The sequence below is a fragment of the Hemicordylus capensis genome, chromosome 3, assembly GCF_027244095.1.
Source record: "Hemicordylus capensis ecotype Gifberg chromosome 3, rHemCap1.1.pri, whole genome shotgun sequence".
Lineage (NCBI taxonomy): Eukaryota > Metazoa > Chordata > Lepidosauria > Squamata > Cordylidae > Hemicordylus > Hemicordylus capensis.
The window spans coordinates 219,233,521-219,248,313 of NC_069659.1; the positions used below are offsets into that span (position 1 = coordinate 219,233,521).

General features: G+C 45.3%; 1 protein-coding gene across 12 annotated transcripts in view; it reads right to left on the bottom strand.

The window, feature by feature from the left end:
• Positions 1-14,793, bottom strand: part of OGDHL (oxoglutarate dehydrogenase L) — a 111,641-nt gene that overhangs the window by 63,089 nt on the left and 33,759 nt on the right. For 11 of the 12 annotated variants that reach the window (XM_053305768.1, XM_053305764.1, XM_053305765.1 and 8 more), the window contains 2 exons: positions 13,158-13,312; positions 1,777-1,923 (listed from right to left, as the gene is read on the bottom strand). In XM_053305768.1, the coding sequence (XP_053161743.1) occupies positions 1,777-1,923; positions 13,158-13,312 (302 nt within the window). The remainder of the gene's footprint in view (positions 1-1,776; positions 1,924-13,157; positions 13,313-14,793) is intronic. The other variant, XM_053305771.1, reaches the window with a different exon arrangement.

Below are 14,793 nucleotides of genomic sequence, written 5' to 3' on the forward strand. Positions count from 1 at the left end.
GTGAATAAAACCGGGATCACGTCAAGGTTCCCAAGAACAGAACTGAGATCACATAATCAGTTGCAAAAGAGTAACAGCAGGAGAGAGGGCATGCCCTCAACTCCTGCCTGCAAGCTTCCAGTGGCATCTGGTGGGCCACTATGTGAAACAGGATGCTGGACTAGATGGGCCTTGGACCTGATCTGGCAGGGCTGTTCTTATGTAAGGATGGAAATATATATATTAAAGTCAACAGTGAAATTAGAAGATCTTAAAGCATAGAATGAATGGGGGCTGGGGGATAAGATTAATAGCCCATGCTGGAATAAAAGGGAAATCCAAGAGTAAAGACCTCATTAAACTCAAGTAGTAAGATATGCAAAAGTTAACAACCGTTTTACAAATCATACCTGTAGTTCCAACAATTAGCACAGAGAAATCATATATGCATTTTCCTACATATAAACAAAGCTAAGGATCAAAACTAAATGGTCAAATTAGGATCAACTACACATGACTGGGACTAAAGTGCTTGTTTTTTATTCCGCAAACAGAAGCTGGATTAAGCTCCCTACAGATTGAGACTGGGAGTGGGTGGGTTTTAACCTTCTGCCTTGCCATGGTTTCAGTCCAGATCAAACACTCATCACTATTTTGTCCTGGAAAAAAGCTCCCATTGGTGCCATTTTTCCCCAGACCAAGTAGCAACTTCAGCAGGGTGCAAGATAAAGGAATTAAAGCCCTCCTTTCGACATGCTGCTTTCCCAATTCATAGGGAAGTCTATCCAGCTGCTATAAATTCTGGTAAGAACTAATCTGCCTACTTTCCTTCCACTATAATCTTAATTGATAGTGACCAACTTGCACCTCAAACATTCATGTGTCCATCAACTTGAATTAGAGTGGATGACATAATCACAATCTACGCTGTTGAGGTGTCCCTACAACTGTACTAAATTTGGTCCAGATCAGTTCCCACTTACGTCTCAAATGTCCATGCATCCGCCATCTTGAGTTGGGGTAGATGACATAATCACAAGCTATGCCATTAAGGTGTCCCTATGTGTCCCTACAAATGTACCAAATTTGGTTCAAATTTATTAGGTGGTCCACAAGTTAGCCCACTTGCACCTCAAAGTCCACACATCCACCATTTTGAATTGGGGTGGATGACATCAAAAATATGCTGTTAAGGTGTTCCTATGTGTCACTCACGACAACCATACCAAATCCTTACCGGATACCCCTTTACGAACAGAACCCCAAACTGGTCTGAAAACCAGTTTGAACCGGTCTGGTGGTCAAAGCAGCCTGACTGGTTCTGTGCACACCCCTACCCTTGACCCTCTGGCATTTATGTAAAGCAGGATACCATCCTCTCCCATTTAAAGTAATTCTGCCCACCTTGCATGATACTTCCTTCTAGTTTTTTATTCTTCCCATCAAATAACAAAAATCAACTCTTACTCATACAATCTCATGAATTCAAAGCTCTCTGATCTGATCAATATGGCTTAAGGTTGTTCAACTTGCTGGTTGATTTTAAATGACCATACTATTCATACTATCTTTCACTTGTCATTCAGTCTGAGTTGACCAAAGACTCCCTTAGGATTTTAATTGTAAGAAATGTTTTTCAGCTGCACCACATCTTCATTTCATCAGCCTCACTAATCCCATTTTATATCCAGTCTCTAGAAACAGGGGATCAACAATCTAACACTATTTACCACAATGTGCAGATGAGTCCATTGCTATGTAATTGTTGCCATTAAATTAAATTAGGCAAGCAGTTACCTGTGAGGCATGCCCATAATAACATACTCAATTCCCATTTCACTAGATTTATCAATGATGGTTTTAAGAGCAGGGATCATTACTTCACATCCTTCCAAACCAAAGCGCTTTTCTGATGACCATTTTCGGGCTAGAAAATCTTCAAATCTGTCCAGAAAGAGAGAGATTGAAAACTAACGACTGGTCTGAAAAAGTGAAGCAGCATGGATATGTAAAAGAATTTCACCCTATTTTTAATTTCACCCCAAGTTTTTAAAATGGAAAAAGATATACTTTTGAGGAAATTGTACCAGTCTCCAAGTTACAGTCACCATGAGGAAACTGTTCCCAGTAGCAGCTGCAACATGTAATAGGCCTTGCCACACAGAACGCTGTGTTATTAGGAAAGTGTCCATCTCAGCATCAGCTGCATACAGACTCTACACACAATGGATGAGCAGCCTGGCAAGCTGCTCTACCTGTTATTGTCAGAGCCAGATTTCAACTGTAGACAACTTTACCCAAATCTAGGAGGAAATGGTATATTTCCCAGCCCAAGGGAAGTTGTTCAAACTGGAGCTTGGGCTTGATCTGGATCGGAGCTCAAGCAAAACTGGAAAGATAGGAGCTCAAGCCTGAAGAATGACAGGCAGAAGGTACCAGGTGACCAGGTTCTTAATATCTGAATTAGGACTGACCAATCCAGATGCTTCATACTAGGCTTGGTCACACAAATCACATGAATCTGTTTAATGTGGATTACCAACACTGAAGTTATTATGTGAACCCATCCCAAATGTGTTTTATGGCCAATATTCCCACCTTGATATGGGTTCACATAACCACACTAATGCTGGTAACCCAAATTAAATCAAAATTCAAATGGAAGTGTGAACAGGTCTACTGCCTAGTAGGGCTGTGCATCACATCTAACCAACAACTGGGCCCATGGTGATGCAAGCTCTATCAGAGCATTTTCTCCGGAAGACTTTCCAATGAAAAATGCCTTCAATATCAGTAAGCTTTTTAATATCATACCACTTCATATCGGCATAATATCAAATACGATTGGGGGCAGGGAGGGGGTTACCTGTATTGACCAGCCAGCTTCTCCAAAGAAATAGACTGCCTTCTGGGCAGCCATGGTGACATTTCAAATCACCACCCCTTTTTGCCTGATCTCAGTGTATAATGCACCAGGAACAGAAGCAACATTGCGTCCTTTTTCTGGTGCATTACTGAAAACAGGGCAGGGGCAGGGATGGTTACCATGTAACATGACATTGTTTTCTTTCCTGGTGCATTACATGGTGATACATTATAATTGCATCCCCATAACAGGGCAAGACCAGGAAAGAAAAGGCAGCAATTTGAAAAGCTGCCATCATGGCCACCCAGAAGGCAACCTATTTCTTTGGAGGAGCCAGCTCTTCAATACAGATAAGCCTCACCCCCACCCTCCAATCCTATTCAATACTATATCACAGGGTTTCTCAATGTGTGGGTCCCCAGATGTTATTGGACTTCAATTCCCATAATCCCCAGCCCCAGTGGCCTTTGGTTGAGAATTATGGGAGTTGAAGTCCAATTACATCTGGGGACCCACATGTTGAGAATCCCTTCTATATCAATACAAAGCAGTATGGTATCAAATAGTTTACTGATTATTGGAGGCATATTTCACTTGAATAGTTTCTGAAAATGCTCCAATAGGACATCACCTCAGTGTATCAGCTCAATCCAGTCTGAACCACCCCAAGGATACAGTGCATGATTCAATTACTACTAGGATATGGTTTATACTGATCCCATCAATGACGGCCATGCACAACCCTATTGCCTATTTTCAGGTACCAATGATGAACACCTTTCTTCTGCATCTGAAGAGGGCACGGGGACCCAATCATAGACATTCACAGGTAGTTAGATAAGTCCCAGATCCAGACCATGAAGTCCCTTGTTCAGGTTTGGGAGTTCTCAACAGTTATGGCTGTAGTGTAGAGCAGTTGCCACTCAGATATTCTTTGAAGGAGCTTCCGCATGCCATTTGAAACTAGCAGACTGCCCAACTGAAAACATCTATGTGAGAAGTTCAAAATTGGTTTCTTGCTTTTCATGTATAGGTGTCTATCCATCTTAATGAAAAATTCTCTGCAAAACGCAGGGGAGAAAACATTCACTCTGTAGATACAGCAGGAAGCTGCAAAGCATCATGAAAGAAGGAAAGAAAATATCAGCATTAAACTATCAGCAAGCTTGGAAATTGTCCGGGATGACACAGCTACTCAACCTGATGATGATATAATGCTTTATTATTGGCCAGCAACTATACTAGAGCATCTAACTAGGCAAATCAAAGCTGTCTTGCCAACAAATCTAAGTAGATTTTCCTTTAAATGTGTACGTGCTAGACGCCATGTACATAACTGAAGAGTCATTTAACTAATGCTATAAGAGGCATTTAGAAAAAACTTAAACATAAAGGGGGGGAAAGCTTCTTCAAGAAAACTCCAGGGGTTGCATCAGGCTGTACGAGGACTAGTACGACGCTGTACGAGGACTAGTTATGTCACAACATCTATTATTACAATCTATTATTTAACTTATAAGTTTATATTCTGCTTTTCTGCTCTACCCTACCCCCCAAAGCTGTCATTGCGGCTCTCAAAAAAATGCCCCAATTAAAACATGCAGCTAAATATAAACTATAGTTACAAAGCTAAGGTTGTAATTCTATGCACACTTATGGAAAAAGAGTAAGCCCCATTGGAACCAGTAGGTCTTATTTCTGAGTTATTATAACAGAGTAAAAACTGAAATGGTTAAATAATGAGGCTGTTCTCTTGAGAAGCTAAACCCAGGCTTAAGCAGCCAAACCTGGGCATGGCTGCCCATGAGAACTGCCAGGATCTCCATGGATCCTGGCGGTGCTATGGCGCCAAACCCTGACTTGTAGCCAAGGTTAAGGGAGCAAACGCATGCTTAACCCTGGCTCCAGGATTGTGTGAACACGAGCTGTCTGCAGCTCACGCTGACACAGAGATGGACGCCTAGAGTGCCCACCCCCCGGGGGAATCACCCAGTGCACTGCATCTGGTATGCGGTATACTGTGGGATTCAAGGAGGCTGGAACAATGAGTCCCGGCCTCTGTATACCAGCACAGCCAGAAGCAGCGCAGAGAGTCATCCACGCTGCTCTCGGCAGCACTGGTTGTGTGGGCACATGGCTTGTGGACCACCCGGGCTGCAAAGGGTCATCTGGTGGAAGGTAGGTTGAACCCTACCTTCATGCCCAATCATGTGTGCAACTGTGTGAACAGCCCCCAATATCCCCTTTTATTTAGCAGCTGCTTAGTAGTTTTTAGTTTTAAAACTTCGGTTTTAGCATTTTTATTGTATTTTAAATAGTTTTAATTATGTTAATGTTTTAATTGGTTTTATATCATGAACTACCCAGCTACCTTTTTGTATGGGCAGTATAGAAATGTACTAAAGTTAAAAAGAAAAATAGTATGGAACTATAAGAACCAAGGGGCAGATTCTTGGATAATGGAACAAACTAAGTAGCGCCATGGAGTTATACCAGCTTACTCCAACAGTGAATCTTTCTACTCATGGGCTTGTTATGATCCAAATCAAGTGTGGTCTTGGGCAACTATGCCCCCATTGGCTGTGGGGGAGGCAGGAGGGAGAAAGAGCACAAAAGGAGAGAGTTTCAGATGTATTTAAGGGCCTGGAAGGCAGAGAGCCCTTACAGTGTGCCAGTGCCTCTTGAAGAGGAAGGACAGAGACTGCAACAGCAGAGGAAAGCAGAGCGTTGGCGTTTGCGGCCCTGCCTGGCCAAGTACCAGAGAGTGCCTGTAGCTTATTTGTCTCTCTTTCCCCCCTCTCCTTTTAATTTGCAGTGCCAGAAAATGCTTTCCTTTTCATCTCTTCCATTTCTAATTTTTTTTAATTAAATTGCACCAGCAGCTCCATTGGTTTTAACTGGGTGCTGCTTTCAGTGTGTGTGTGTGTGTTTCTTCTTCTTCTTGTAGCCAGTGGCTTTAATATCTAGAGTGCTGTGCTGACTGTTCCCCCGCCCGCACCTTTTGCAGCCCCAAGGTGCACCTCTTTGCTGCTGCTTCTGCTGCTGCTGCATGCCTGGATTGTACTGCATTTTTAATTAAAAATAATTATTTTATTTTATTTTTTGGCAGGCTGGTGTGCTGTGACTTGCTTGGTGCCCAGCCTGCCCAGACTCTCTCTGTTTCCCTGGTGTTCTTTTTTATCCCGCTCATACCCATTGCTATGGTGCCACGCAGGCTCCCTTTCCTCAAGGAGCCTTGTCCTGAAGCGCAGCCAGTTATGGCAGCTGAGGTAGAATTAGGAGGGAGGTCCTCCCCTGTCAGAGAAGAAGCTCTTCTCATGACAACAGAGGAGAAGATGTTGCCAGCTGCTAGCCCAGCCAGATCACTCGCTCCATCCTCCCCAATTCTCGTTGGCAATGTCACCCCCTTGCCTGAGACTGAGGAGGAGCAGAAGAAAGTACTTCTGCTTTCTGGACCTTCACAGCCCAGGAACATGGATGGTGGTGGCAGCAACCCCCAGAAGGAACCAGCAGCCTCAGTAGTACCGCCACCACCGAAACAGTCCCAGACCAAAGGGAGCATGGTGTGGGACCACTTTGAGCTCTGCCATGGTGACCCAACCCATGCTGTCTGAATCCTCTGCGGGACACAGGCCAAGCATTTTACAATGTCAGGGATGCTGCTGCACCTGCAACAGCATCACCTGTGGGGCTCTGTTCCTGCTTGCAGCAATAGGCCGAGTGTACACCCCAACCTGAGGCAGCAAGGCTCCTGCTCCCAAGCAGGGGAAGTCACCTGCTCAGTGGGTTTAGTTGGCGGGCAAGCATTCTGTTCGCCCAGAGCCTCATCTCATCACCAGGGCCATTGCCAAGATGATGGCTTTGGATAAGCAGCCATTCTAGGTGGTGCAGAAAGCTAGCTTCTGCTGGCTGCTTCTACTGCTTGCCCCCAACTATAAAATCCCCATGCCTCACCTTCATCAGGTGGGTGGTACCCTCCCTGTACTGGGCGTGCAGGGAGACCATGTCATGGCTGCTGCACACATCAGTGCCTGACACCAGAGTGCACTTCATTGTGGATCTGTGGACCAGCAGCAGTGGAAGGCATGCTGTTCTCCTGTCCCTCATGGTGCACTGGTGGGGGCAGGAGAGTGAGGGGACATCTGCTGCTGGGGGCATGGCCAGCCCCTCCCATGCAGCAAAACACAGGTGGGCCGTGCTGCATCTGCAGGTACAAGACAGCAACCACATGGCAGATGAGCTTTCAGTGGCCATGATCACCAGGTGGAAAGATGGCTGACCAGGCAGGCAAACCATCGCTGAGGGTTCATCATCATTGACAGTGCTGCCAACATAAAGAGGGCAGCCAAGCAGATTCAATTTGTGTCCATCCATTGCGTGGTGCACAATCTGAACCTGGTCATGTGGGATGCGCTTGGCCTTTCTGGGGCTGCACCCAGATGAGACATCCCCGCTTACGGTGCTGGATGCCTGTGTGCTGCTGCCACGACTGCTCTTGTGGAGGTGTCGCCAGATAGCAGCTTTCTTCCATCAGAGAGAAAAGGATAGGTGTATGCTCAAATAAAGGCATCTTGAACTGGGCCTACCTGAACACCTGATCCCTCAGGATGTTCCAACCCAGTGGAACTCTACCTTTCTCTTGCTCCAGTGCCTGCAGAAGCAAGAGCTGGCCATCCGCACCCTGGCAAAGAGGCTCAGCTTGGAAGTATGAGACCTATCCAACCAGGACTGAGTGCTCCTTTCCGAGGTTGTCTTGGCACTCGAGCTATTCTTTGTTGCCATGAACAGCTTGTATACCAAGACAGTAACACTGAGCCAGGCTTTGCTTGCCACTCTGCTCCTTGAGAAGATGATGGGTGAGCTCTTGCCCACGTGACCACCAAGTAAGAAATTGCCTTGGCAGGTTGGCTGAGTGCAGGGGTGGCAGATTGGCTCTGGACACCCTTGGGTACACTGGCAGCACATGTTTTGTCCTGCCTATGTGACCCAAGAATGAAGGGCAAAGCAGTCACCCCTGCCTAGCTGCCCAGGTGGAGGAACCTCCTGGTTGAAGAGGATAGGTGAACAAAGGAGAGGAGCCTGGGGCGTGACCAGGAGGCGGGTAGTGGAGCACCTAGTGCTAGTGCACAGTCCACCCTTAGCAGAAGCATCACCACTACTTCCCAGTCCAGCAGCATGGTGTCCCTGGCAAAGCCAAGTGAACTGTGAGTTCCACCTCAGTGTTCCACCTAGTGGTTCACAGAAGGGTTCCTTGGCACCTTGCCAGGGGTGTGAGAGGAGCCCACTGAGCCCCGCAGCAGTGATGAGCAGTGTGTTCTGCTGTACCTGCAGGAGCTGGTGGCAGGATGGGAGGCAGAGCCAATACAGTTTTGGACAATACATCACCATGTCTGGATGTGGTGACACCCCATCACACTTGGATGCTGACTTGGTGGAACGGATGGTGTTCCTGAAGGCCAACCTCCCCCTGCTGGGCTATCCAGAGCTGACCATGGAGGATGAGTGATTCATGGTCACCCCTGCAACACCACTGGCAATTAGCCCCATCCTGACCAATCCCAGAACCAGATGTGTCACAGTTTGCCCCTTAGTGCTGTTGATGCACGCGCGCGCGCGCACACACACACACACACACACACGTCATTGCCAATGATGAGATGGTGGACTGGTGCCCTGACGCATGTATCAGGCTGTCAAGCAGGGCCCAGCACGAGAGGCCATGGTGTTATCCAGATGCAGGCAGGCAGAAGAGAAGAAAGAATTCTGCTCTGTCCTCCTGTCTTTCCATGGCAGGCAGGATTGATCTTTTAGTTTTCTCAGCACTGAGTAAGTATAATATGCTTACTGTGCTGTTGCTGCTATAACTATCTGGTTTCACTGGATCTCAAAGGCAGAACATCAGGTTGCTTGCCTGCAACTAGGGTTCTTCCGGTGTTCATCTTTCCATTCACACAACTGGACTTCGCATCTACATGAAGGCCTGTCCAGAACTTTCCAAGCTGTTATTTTAGAACACATTTTTGGTAGTAGCTCTGCCCTCCCTGCTCCCCATAGGTCGCATGTACACCCTACCTCCTCAGTTTAGGAGTCTGCTGCAAAAGGTTTCCTGCAGTGGGGAAGAGGGTGCGTGTGTGAATGGACAGATGATCACCAGAACCACCCTAGGTACAGGTAAGCAACCTGATGTTCTTCTGGGTGGTATCTGTCCATCACACAATTGGGCGCATAGCAAGCGAATAAACCTGGAGGAGGGCAGAAGAACCATAAGGAGATGGAAGAAAGACACAAAGCCAAATGCAGATCAAACGTGTTAAACTAACCAGAACATAGTGCATAAAGAAAAACAGTTCAACAACAAAAATACCAGCACTGAAAAATAGATTGCAGGACCATGCATCCAAACACAGCATGAGTCCTGGCCCTAACATCCAAGGCATAATGTCTGACAAATGAGAGAGGAGATGACCATGTGGTCATTTGGCAAATGGTCTCTAGTGGTAGGCCCTTGTTGAAGGCAGTCAATGTCACTATGGCTCGCTTCGAATGTGCATGGATGCACTGGGGCGACTTTTCCTGCTAATAAATAGCACAGTTTAATCATCTGTACAATCCAACTAGATCTGGACTAGGTAGAGGCTCGACCTCCCCTTTGAGGTTTTCGATGGGTGATAAAAAGAGAAGTCGACAGGGAGACGGGGGGATTGGCGGGAACATGTATGTGAAGAACGGGCTCCAGCTTACTGTAAATGCATCTCCTTGGGAACCCAAACCCAGGCCCACTCTCATATTAAAAAGTGGGCATTGATGGTTCTCTGTACTAGAGAAAGAGTCTACTTGTGGTATCCTCCAAGTCTCGAAGATGCTCTGGAGGATTTGAGGGTGCGGCCTCCATTCGTGCGTTGTCGTTGGCATCCTGCTGAGGCGGTTCACCAAGGTGTTGTTCTGGCCATGAATGTCCACCACCGAGAGGTGAATCCGGTGACAAAGCGTTCATTCCCATAACAACATAGTCAGATGGAGCCAGGAATGAGAGCCTGTGCTGCCCTGGCGATTTATATACACTTTGACAATGGTATTGTCTGTCAGTATTTGTATATATTGGCCCTGCAGGTTGGGGCAGAAACCCTGCACGGCCCTTAAGACAGCCAGGAGCTCCAGATGGTTGATGCGTAGCCTGATTTTGTGTACTGTCCAGTGGCTGCTGAGATAAAAACCGTGGTAATTGTCACGCCCTCGATCTCTGACAGCGAGGAGGAAGGGGAAGCTGTTAACTTTCCAGGCGATACAGGAGTGCCTGAGGGGCAGAGCCCGGCTGTCAGTATTCATGAAACAGCTGTGGATAATGACTCTGAGCAGGCACAACAACCTGAGGCAGCAGAAATCGTGAAAGACCAATCAGAAGAGCCATGTAACCAAACCCCACCGACTCCCCAACAGCGGCGTGTCACGAGACGCAGGGATCAATTAGAGACTCTTAGGAAAAGCAAACGCCTATTGCAGAGGGCTGATAAGCCTTAAATCCCTGCCAGCTGGGAGCTCTCGTGGCTTGCACTATATATCACGTCGTCAGTCGGCTACTCCCTGCTGAAAAACAACATTCGTCACTATATGTCGACAGCGTGCAGCCAAGTCCAGTCGAGACCCTGACAGTAATGGGAGCCCCAACTGCATAAGGAGATGTCCATAGTAACCAAAGCCTGAGGCTTTAGCAGAGTCCATGCAACAGGAGAGGTTGGTTTCCATGGACCACCACCTGAGGGACCTCTGGACTAAGAGGGAGATGAAGTCGCACCCATTGTGGGTCTTGAAGAGGATCGAACACATCAAAAAAATATCTTTGCAGGGGGCACATGCATAGGCGTGCAGAAAATAGAACATACGTGGTGGATGCCATGAGTCCTAACAGCTGCTGGACACGCCCTACAGTGTGAAGTAGTGTGGCTTGTAGAGTTTGCACAAGATCTTTGATCTTTGTGGTGCATTCCAATGGAAGGTAGACAGCTGCTCTAAGAGAGTCGAACACAATGCCTAGGAATTCGATTCTGGTTGTTGGTTGCAGGTCGGACTTCATACAGTTGAGATCTAGGCATTCTAAAAAGGTCTGTGGTGATACTTTTGTGGTGTTGTAACACATGTTTTGACTGAGCTGCCAAGAGCCAGTCATGGAAAAAATCTGAACACCTTGCTCTTGAAGACAGCCTACTACAACCATCATGCATATTGGTGAAGGCTCTTGGGGCGGAAGAAAGGCCGAAAGGCATAGCCTTGAACTAGAACCTTTCCAACCCTACTTGAAAGTGGAGAAATTGTCTGTGCTGCAGGCAAATGGTTACGTGGTAGTAAGCGTCTTCTAGATCTATGGACACAAACCACATTCCTTTGGACAAGAGGGGAGTAATGTCTACAACAGAAAGCATGAGTAAGCGCTTGTAGGTCACAAACTTGTTTAACCTTCGGAGGAACTGGATCTATAGCACCTTTCTAAAGAAGTGTTTTTATTTTGTTCCAGAGAGTCAGAGTGGGAGGAGCAGCACGGAGCCAGAATCTGGGGGGGCGTCGAACAAACTCTGTGGTGTAGCCAAGTCCAACAATGGTAAGTACCCAACTGTCTGATGTAATCTCTTCCCAGACAGCGAGATGAGGTTGTAGTCACGTCACAGTGGTAAAGTAGTCAGGCCTGCTTATGGTAAGGGTACCTGTCTTTGGCTGGAGTCAGTTCTGAAGATGGAAGGGGCTTCTTACAGTGTTGCAAGAACCTGTCCTGGCGAAAGGGACGGTCTGATTGAGATTGAAAAGAAGAACGTGTAGATGAAGGCATACATTGAGGTCTGTTGGCATAGTGCATAGAACAAAATTTTTAACAAATTTTTAACCTTTCCCTATAGGATCCTATGGAGGTTATGGGGAAAGGTTAAAAATCTGTTTAAAATTGCACACTTGCCCATTTCTTTTGTGGGTTGGGTGGTAGATAGCACCCATCATACCCTACCACACAACCCACTTTGGTGTCCCTAGGAGCTATCCATGGGGGAGAATGGGGTGTTTTGAGTTCTCCATTGTTCCCTATGGCCAAAACACACGAAACCAACTCAAACCGTTTTGAGTGTTTTGACAAAATGTTTTAAGGATTTCAGGTTTCTTTTCAATCTCAAAATGACACGCAAAATCTGTTTCGTGCACACCCCTAGTTTAAAGTAGATTTCAAGTACTGGGTTAAGGGAAACCCTAGATATAGAGAAATATGCCGTCTCTACACATAACTACAATTCCCAGTGTCCCTACAAAGTAAGCAGAAATACTCCTAGCCTTATTTTCTCCCTAACCACAGAATCCCCATTTACCAACTGACCTTTCCTTCCCTATCAGCCACTTTTGTGAATTTGCCAAACCCCAAATATTAAACTCAGAATGTACAAGCTAGGTGAATTTATGGCAGACCTGCTCAGTTTACAAGACTGGATACAAAAATTAATTTATTTGGTACATTTTTTTTAATTTTTGGCACACATTATGACACTGCCCTCAAACTGATATTACCTACAATGCAAAAACAGCAAAGAGTGCAGTGTTAAAAATCATTCTTTTAGCTCTTGTTCTGAATGAAACAGGCACATAGCAAGCTTAGTCTAATTCCCATTCCTGACACTTTCTGGGTATGAACTGGATATTGTTAGGATTCTTCCTATTTTCAGAATAATTTCTTCTAAAGTTAACCATCACAAACAGTAACTAACAGAGAATTCATATTGATTTATTTTTTAAAAAAAAATTGGATCAGGAAGATAAATGAGAAAAAATTCTGTGTGACACTTTGTTAACAGCTTGTCATTCAAATGCCATGTTAACCTGATTATTAAAAGCATCTGGCTCAAATTCATTTCTCTTTTAATTAAACTTGGGCAGGAATGATCCACTGCTGTCTCGATAAAACAAACACCACCATGGAAGGCAAATGTTTTGTTCTAGTAACAATGTAAATTGACTATGCAAGTGTTCTACAACAACCTTAATTGTTATGCTCAGTAACCATGATGTGGACTAACAGAAAATGACTATTTTTCATAGGCTTTTTGCTTCCATGGTGTCCCTCTCAGCTTGTTGAAAGAATGCAACCAAACTACTAGCACCGCTTCTTCCCATTCTCTTCAGCCTACCTGTTTCCAAGCTTTGGACAAAACCCGACACCTTGCTATTTCCAAGAATGAGCTGGAACAATATTTTTCTTTATCAGAGAGATTTGCTACGACAACGTGCAAGAATTGCCCTGCTATGCAATTGCCAGAGGGCATTCTATCGCTTCTTTCTAACATACCTTGTTGACCGCACCAATCTAGCCAGCAATGTCCGTTTTTCATCATTGGTGAATTTCATGACACCTGGAGTCTCAAACTTCTGCCGGATCCAATCACACTGCTCCACATCGTTGATAAACATAAATTCCAGGCCAATGTGTTGACAATATGTATTCTGGATGGTAAAATGACAAATTTTAAAGTATAAAAAGGAAAAGGTAGAAAGGTCAGTTTATAAATCAAAGCAAGTGTTAAGCATAAAAGGACTGTTACCATTTAACATTCCTCTCCACCCAAGGAATTCAAGGCCTGTGCAGACAAAATTTTCCAAACTGTAACCAGAAGCAGACTGTGAGACTGCCACAGTGTCTCCCCCGCCACAACCCCCATATTGTAGGTCTTCCAGGGATCATCCCACTCTTGCCTCATATCTACCCTCCTGACTGGTTTCTGAACAGAGCTTTAGGAAACTCCTTGATCACATTCAGCAATGGTCAAACATGACACCAAACCATTGTTAAAAGGCAGAGGAGATTTGAGCACAAGAGCTGGCAGTACAAGATCCCATATTCCACATCAATTCCCAAATCATGGATAGCATTCAAATAGCATTATGTCTGCACCAGGGGTGTAGCAAGGTTGGAGTGGGCCCAGAGACAAGATTTTAAAATGCACCCCCCCTCACTCAAGCTCAGCCCATGAAGTAAAGAAATCTTAAATGAAGCTGAATAGTGGTAACAAAAAGCATAGTAAAATTTATAGATATAGATATAACACACCTATGTGTCACAATAGAACATCATCTTAAATTATTTTTTTAAAGGTTTTGTAAATTGTGGACGATACAAGTCATGTAATGGTACTAGAGAAAGACATTTTGTTCTGGTAGCTCCAAGTCTTAACACTCACATCAATTTCAGAGAATGAATACAACTGAAGAAAGCCCGGGCGGGTGCGCAGCTCGGGGAATCAGTCATGTGACTTGCCTCTGGGGGGGCCCCCGAGGCAGTGGGCCCCCAGACAACTGTCTCCCCTTGCCCTGTTATAGTTATGCCCCTGGTCTGCACAGATGCTTCAGGTGAAAGTCAATTAAATACTTCTGGATTTTTTTAAGGAAATAAAAAGGGAATTTAAGAAACACACATAGATGTACTAATGAAAGGGGCCATGAATAGAAAATGGTAGATCATATACTTTGTGGGGCTCTAGGTCCAATCCTAGTCCTCTTCAGCAGATGCCTCCCAAATAGCAAGGTTGGAAAACTTGCTATGACAGCTGAATTAAAGGTCTGATAACGGCAGTGGGCCAGATGGAACATATTTCTCTGTCCCCCCACCCCCATATTTTAGGTCTTCCAGTGATATAACTGCAATCCACAATGCATTCAGGAGCAACAGCTCATTTGGGCCAATGGGGACTACAAGTGAAGCTTAATCAGTGCACTGTCTTAAAAAATGGGCCTCCTTGCAAGGTCAAAACCTACACGTTAGCAGGATACTGGACCAATAACTTCTCCTTGACAATTGGTATTTGAAGCATTCAAAATGCATATAACAGTAATGTTAATTTTTGGCTGACTGCATTTATACATCTTCAAGGGGCTAAAAGTAGGGGGGGAAACAGGTTGCTCACCTGTAACTAATGATCTGGTAGAGA